The sequence below is a fragment of the Bison bison genome, unplaced genomic scaffold (assembly GCF_000754665.1).
Source record: "Bison bison bison isolate TAMUID 2011002044 unplaced genomic scaffold, Bison_UMD1.0 scf7180017864492, whole genome shotgun sequence".
NCBI classification, from domain to species: domain Eukaryota; kingdom Metazoa; phylum Chordata; class Mammalia; order Artiodactyla; family Bovidae; genus Bison; species Bison bison.
In genome coordinates this window covers 4,783,408-4,790,795 of record NW_011495051.1, presented here as the reverse complement: position 1 = coordinate 4,790,795, position 7,388 = coordinate 4,783,408, and the positions used below count along the sequence as shown (strand labels likewise).

At 48.9% G+C, this 7,388-nt stretch overlaps 1 protein-coding gene across 1 annotated transcript in view; it reads right to left on the bottom strand.

Moving 5' to 3' along the window:
• Positions 1–204: 204 nt before the first annotated feature.
• The window catches only part of ACSBG2 (acyl-CoA synthetase bubblegum family member 2), a 31,252-nt gene continuing 24,068 nt past the window's right edge, over positions 205–7,388 (bottom strand). The window contains exons 10-13 of the mRNA XM_010828462.1: positions 3,761–3,978; positions 1,349–1,488; positions 1,013–1,259; positions 205–278 (exon numbers count right to left, since the gene is read on the bottom strand). Of these exons, the coding sequence (XP_010826764.1) occupies positions 205–278; positions 1,013–1,259; positions 1,349–1,488; positions 3,761–3,978 (679 nt within the window). The remainder of the gene's footprint in view (positions 279–1,012; positions 1,260–1,348; positions 1,489–3,760; positions 3,979–7,388) is intronic.

Here is a 7,388-nt window from a genome sequence, read left to right as displayed (position 1 = left end):
ACAGAGGTGACAGCCAGGCAGGAAGGAGTAGGCGTGCCCCACTGGGACCCAGGTGGAGGGTGAGTGGAGGACAGACACCATCCAGAGCCCACGGCAGCTGAGCGTGTGCACGTGTGGAGACCACCTGTGTTGGACTCATCTGCGGCCCAGCCAGCCAAGCCAGTCTCACCATCGGGGCAGCCAGGACCCGCTCTGCCAAAGTTGTCACTGGTAGAAGCTGTAGATCTGCCTTTTGTATTTCTGGAGGATGAAATGTCGTTTAATCTTTGTCGTCGGACCTGCCCAGAAAGCAGAAACCGATTCAGACGTGGGGGTGAAATAGGAGTCCATGTACCCTGGGTGTGACCAGGCGGCAGAATCTCGTGGCTGGGGCTGGGCTGGTGGCTGGCCATGTCCTCATCTTCCTGGGGCACTGCCTTTGCCATCTTAAGGGATGGCAAAGGAGACTCTCTGCTTCACACACACACAGCTCCCTTTCTGGGAATAAAATCTCAACTCCTTACTGCAGCTGAATGTGACCTCTCTCCACCCTGACTTCACAGGCCTCCCATTGTTCCCACGACTCTCCAGGCACCGTCCTACCTGAGGGCCTCTGTACCTGCTGTCCTCTCAGCCAGGAATATTATTCCCCTTCAATTGTTTGCCCAAAAGGCTCCTTCTCGTCCTCTGAGTCTTACCCTAAGGACCACTTCCTGAGCGCAGCTTTCCCAGATCCTTTTGGCCAAAGCATCTTGCCGTCTGACCCCTGACCAGTCATCCTTCTAGTACACTGTCACACCTGCTACGCTGCCCAGTCTTCTCACCTCCCTGACACATCAGAGTCTGCATCTACTGGGGGTGGGATCGGGGGGAGGTGGACACCATCTTCCTCCATGTAGCCACCCCTTGGTCGGCAGCTGGTCCCACAGACCCTCTGACTCCCAGAATAAGATGTGTCTCCTCAGCACCCACAGGGCCCTGGACACCATCAGGGGACCAGCCTCCAAGTGTTGAAACTCTCCAGGCCACTCACCTAGCTCTCCGCCACTGATGGAAAAGTCCTTCTCCAAGATGACCCACTTCTGAATCTTCTGTGCGTTGGAGATGGCTTTTTGGTTGACAGCATTGATGCCTTTCTGGATGGCCGCGTAGACCATGGGGTCTCGCAGGTCCAAGATCTCAGACACTGTGGTCGCCTGGCTGCCCACCTCCCGGCAGAACTTGATCGCCTCCAAGTTCAGCGTGTCCAGTGGCTCTCCGGTCATTTTGTCGACCTCGCACTGCCCCCACGACACCCCTGTCACAACCCCTAGCATCCAGCCCCAAGGACCAAGATGTGGCTTCCCACCTGCTGGAAAACCCACATTACCTTCAGCGTCAGGAGGATGCTCAGGAACTTGGCCTTGTCACCCACCAACACGGCATTACTAATGATGGGGATTGTCTCCTTAACCAGGTTCTCGATGGGAACAGGAGCCACATTCTCGCCACCAGCTGTGATGATGATTTCTGAAACAAGGCGTGACTGGGGGTGGGTTCAACCAGGACAGCCCAGGAGCCCCGTGCCTTTGCAGATTAGAGGGGCCCAGGTGTCGGCAGCAACCACCACTCCCCCAAAAAACCCCAGAACCACCCCTGCCCTTCTCCAGGATGCTCTCTATGTCCTTCTCCAAGCCCCAGACCCAGAGTCACTCTGCCCCTCCTCCCCCGTCTTCTTCAGATTCCCGTCAAGCATCCACATCCTGAGTATTCCACTTGGACAGCATCTTGTCCACTCCTGGCCTGTTCCTCTGTCCCCTGTGCCCTGATCCAGGCCCTCTGGTATGCCCTTGCCTGGAAAATAGTCAAGTGCTTCTGACCATGCCCGTCTCTCTGTCTCCTGCTGTTCCCATCGTCTGGCAACTCTCAAAGACCCCAAGTCCAGGCTCCTCCCAGGGGTGCGTGGCACCTCCCTAGTTTTGGCAGGCTCTTAAAGGATTGTGTCACTGTCTTCCCCTGCCTAAAATCCTTCAGGAGCTCCTCTTCCTGCCCCAGACACAGTCTTCACTTGTTCCTCCATCCTGGGACACTTGCTGCTTCCCGTCCCACCCACCCAGACCCTCTCCATTCCATCCCGTGATCTTGCAGTCACCTCTGCTGAGATCCTTGTAGCACTAGGAATGATCCATTTGGGCCCATGATGGACATCTGTGATATCATCAGCCCAGTGACTCCTCCATCCTTCAAGTTTCTTTGGAGAACTACCCTCCATCTCTGTGTGGTCTGGGGAGGGGGTGGGCTGCTGGGGTGAGCCTTTGACCACATCAGACCAGTCAGCGTATTCCATCCTCTACAGTCATTCATTCTGAGATGGAATACTGACCCAAGAAGATCCAATGAGAATCGGGCATGAAACTTGCTGACGCTGTTGGGAGTAGTACACTCTTTCTCAACCTTAGGCTGTTACGATGAGCCTAGACTGTTGGCAGCCATCTTGTCATCAAGTTGGAAAAGCCTCCTCAAGAATGGCGTCAGGGAGCTCCCTAGTGGTCCAGTGGTTAAGAATCTAGCTTCCAATACAGGGGATGTGGGTTCAATCCCTGGTCAGGACCTAAGATCCCACATGCCGTGCAGCAGCTAAGCCCTTGAGCCACAACTACTGAGCCCACATGACAAAGAGCCCGCATGCTGCAACTAAGACCAGATGCAGACAAATAAATGAATGAATAAACAAGAATGGCACAGATACAGAGGGGAACTTGGTCACAGAAGGATAAAGAGATTCCTGGTGATGTCATTTTGGCACCTGGATCCAGCCATGCCTGAAGCATGAACTTTTGGACTTTACAGTTTTGAGCCAGCAGCTTTACTTTTCCACTCAAACCTGCTTAAGAAGGGTTTTCTGTTGCTTATCACAGAAATAATGGTAACATAGCCCTCTTACTGAACAGTTACAGCCTATGTCAGGCTCCATGCCAAATGCTCTACATCAGAGGTTGTGGGCCAAATTCCACAATGCTCCTTCTGCCTGTTTTTGTAAGGCCACGAACTAAATAGTTTTTCCATTTTTAAATAGTTGGAAGGAAATCCAAAGAACAACAATATTTGTGACACATGAAAATCCTATGACATTTGTATTGGTGCATGGCCACGACCGTAGGTCTGGACATCAACTGCAGCTGCTTTTGTCCCACAGCAGTCGAGTGGAGCAGCTATGTCAGAGACCCTGTATCCTGCAAATCCAAAATATTTATACATGGGCCTTTTAGGGCTTCCCTGGTAGCTCAGTGGTATAGAATCTGCCTGCCAAAGCAGGAGATGCAGGAGACTTAGGTTCTGTCCCTGGCTTGGGAAGATCCCCTGGAGAAGGAAATGGCAACCTACTCTAGTATTCTTGCCTAAAGAACCCCATGGACAGAGGAGCTTGTTGGGCTACTGTCCATGGGGTCATAAAAGAGACACGAGTTAGTGACTAAAGCAGTGACCAACTTTATGGGACAAGTTGACTGATTCCTGTTCTGTATCATTTCATTTAATCATGATGACTCTTTAGTTACTGTTATCCATAAATGACAGGGGAGGGAACAGAGGTTTGAGGCCCAGAGTAGGCTTCTTTTCTGGCTCCCTCCTGCTGAGGGCCAGATGCTGGGCACAAGGATAGCACTGGGCTGGACAGTGTGTGGGCTGGGGTGTCCCTGTACATCTGTGTGAGCACCCATCCCCATGAAAGGTGGAAAGGCAGAGCCTTCGGTGTTCAAGGCTAGCCTGCTCACTGGGGCTCCTGGGAACCCAGCCCCAGTACCTTTGATGCGGCCGGTGATAAAGAGGAAGCCCTGGTTGTCCATGCGGCCCAGGTCCCCAGAGTGGAGCCAGCCCTCCTCGTCAATGGCCTCCATGGTCGCGTCCTCCTGCTCCAGGTAGCCCATGAAGACATGCCGGCCCCAGAGGCAGACTTCCCCCACGCCATCCTTGTTCGGCTGGTACAGCATGTTCTTACACCCTGCCACAACTTTGCCAGAACTGCCAGAGGACAGGAAGGAGGAAGACTGAGGCTTGGGGTCAGGGGCCGAGGTCACCCGGTTCCTGACTCCCGGCTCAGCTGGCCTGGGCCAATGCTGCCGCTGCATCCTCCCAGGACCCAGTGGGTGCTTGTGACTGCTGGCTGAATGGAGAGAGGGCTGGTCCCACCGAGGGAGTCAAATTCCCAAAAACCTGGTGAACTGGGCGTCCCTGGTGGCTCAGTGGTAAAGAATCTGCCTGCAATGCAGGAGACAGCGAGTTTGATCTCTGGGTCAGGAAGATCCCTGGAGAAGGAAATGGCAACCCACTCCAGTATTTCTGCCTAGGAAATCCCATGGACAGAGGAGCCTGATGTGCTACAGTCCATGGGGTCACAAAGAGCCAGACACAACTGAGTGACACTTTCACTGGTGAACTGGGAAGCCCAGTGGAGTTGTAGGTTGGTTTTATCTTCACGTACATGGCAGAAAAACTTCCCAGCTTAAAAACAACAACGGGATTCCCCAGTGGCCAAGTGGTTGGGACTCCATGTTTTCCCTGCTGAGGGCCTGGGTCCATCCCTGATCGGGGAACTAAGATCCCACAAGTCACACAGAGTGGCAAAAAAGAAAAAAGAAAACCAACCAATCCCAGCAACAAAACCCTCTCTAGAAAACAGGAATGTTGCCCTGAATGCAGTGACCAAGACAGCTGATTTTAGGTAACATGACCAGCCAAAGTCTCTTTAAAGTTACTTCCACAGAACAGGGAGCGCTAGTAAAATCTGGATTTTCATGAAATTCCTTTCGCTAGTGATACCACTTGGGAGGGTGGTCTTAGGATGCAGAGAAGGAAGTATTTTCTTTCTGCCTGGCTGAGATCTCTTCTATTGGCAGTTAGAAGGGTCAGTGGTTTTAGGGTGAAGTGTAGAAACTCCCTTAGTCAACAAGTGGAAAAAGAAAGCAGGCCTGAGATGCTTAAAATGTATAGGAATGCATAAATGTGGACTCTGGGAAAAGGGTACAGGTGAACAGACATATTGACCCCACCGGGGGAAAGGCAGGGTGAGATAAATTGGGAGATTGGGATTGACATGTATACACTACAATGTGTAAGATAGATAACGAATGAGAATCTACTGTATAGCGCAGGGAACTCTACTCAGTGTTCTGTGGTGACCTAAATGGGAAGGAAATCCAAAAAGAGCAGATACACACACACATACACACATACATACACACACACACATGACCAAGAACTTCCAGATGTACAAGCTGGGTTTAGAAAAGGCAGAGGAACCAGAGATCAAAATATCACCATCTGTTGGATCATAGAAAAAGCAACAGAATGCCAGAAAAATATCTACTTCTGCTTCATTGACTACACAAAAGCCTTTGACTGTGTGGATTGCAACAAACTGGAACATAGTTAAAGAGATGGGAATACCAGACCACCTTACCTGTCTCCTGAGAAAACTGTAAGTGGGTCAAGAAGCAACAGGGCATGGAACAACTGACTGGTTCAAAATTGGGAAAGGAGTATGACAAGACTGTATATTGTTACTCTGCTTATTTAACATATATGCAGAGTACATCATGCAAAGTGCCAGGCTGGAGGAATCACAGGCTGAAATCAAGATTGCCAGGAGAAATGTCAACAACCTCCCATATGCAGATGATACCACTCTCATGGCAGAAAGTAAAGAGGAACTAAGGAGCCTCTTGATGAGGGTGAATGTTGGCCTAAAACTCAACATTCAGAAAACTAAGATCATGACATCTGGTCCATTCACTTCATGGCAAATAGAAGAGGAAAAAATGTAAGTGGAAATAGTGACATATTTTATGTTCTTGGGCTCCAAAATCACTGCAGCCATGAAATTAAAAGATGCTTGCTCCTTGGGAGGAAAGCTATGACAAACCTAGACAGCACATTAAAGAGCAGAGACATCACTCTACCAACAAAGGTTCATATAGTCAAAGCTATGGTTTTCCCATATGAATGTCAACATTCTAGGAATCAGCAAACTAAGATGGACTGGAATGGGTGAATTTAACTCAGATGACCATTATATCTATTACTGTGGGCAGGAATCCTTTAAATGGAGTAGCCATCATAGTCAACAAGAGTCTGAAATGCAGTACTTGGAGGCAATCTCAAAAAAGACAGAATGATCTCTGTTCGTTCCAAGGCAAACCACTCAATATCACAGTAATCCAAGGCTATTCCCTGACCAGTAACGCTGAAGAAGCTGAAGTTGAACGGTTCTATGAAGACTGGCAAGACGTTTTAGAACTAACACCCCAAAAAGATGTCCTTTTCATTATAGGGGACTGGAATGCAAAAGTAGGAAGTCAAGAAACACCTGGAGTAACAGGCAAATTTGGCCTTGGAGTACAGGATGAAGCAGGGCAATGGCTAATAGAGTTTTGTCAAGAGAATGCACTGGTCATAGCAAACACCCTCTTCCAACAACACAAGAGAAGACTCTACACATGAACATCACCAGATGGTCAACACCAAAATCAGATTGATTATATTCTTTGCAGCCAAAGATGGAGAAGCTCTATACAGTCAGCAAAAACAAGACCAGGAGCTGACTGTTGCTCAGATCATGAACTCCTTATTGCCAAATTCAGACTTAAATTGAAGAAAGTGGGGAAGACCACTAGACCATTCAGGTTTGACCTAAATCAAATCCCTTATGATTATACAGTGGAGGTGATGGAATTCCAGTTGAGCTACTTCAAATCCTAAAAGATGATCCTGTGAAATTGCTGCACTCAATATATCAGCAAATTTGCAAAACTCAGCAGTGGCCACAGGACTGGAAAAGGTCAGTTTTTATTCCAATCCCAAAGAAAGGCAATGCCAAAGAATGCTCAAACTACCGCACATTTGCACTCATCTCACACGCTAGTAAAGTAATATTCAAAATTCTCCAAGCCAGGCTTCAGCAATACATGAACCTTGAACTTCCTGATGTTCGAGCTGGTTTTAGAAAAGGCAGAGGAACCAGATATCAAACTGCCAACATCCACTGGATCATCAAAAAAGCAAGAGAGTTCCAGAAAAACATCTATTTCTGCTTTATTGACTATGCCAAAGCCTTTGACTGTGTGGATCACAATAAACTGTGGAAAATTCTTCAAGAGATGGGAATACCAGACCACCTGACCTGCCTCTTGAGAAACCTGTATGCACGTCAGGAAGCAACAGTTAGAACTGGACATGGAACAACAGACTGGTTCCAAATAGGAAAAGGAGTACGTCAAGGCTGTATATTGTCACCCTGCTTATTTAACTTCTATGCAGAGTACATCATGAGAAACGCTGGGCTGGGAGAAGCACAAGCTGGAATGAAGATTGCCGGGAGAAATATCAATAACCTCAGATATGCAGATGACACCACCCTTATGGCAGAAAGTGAA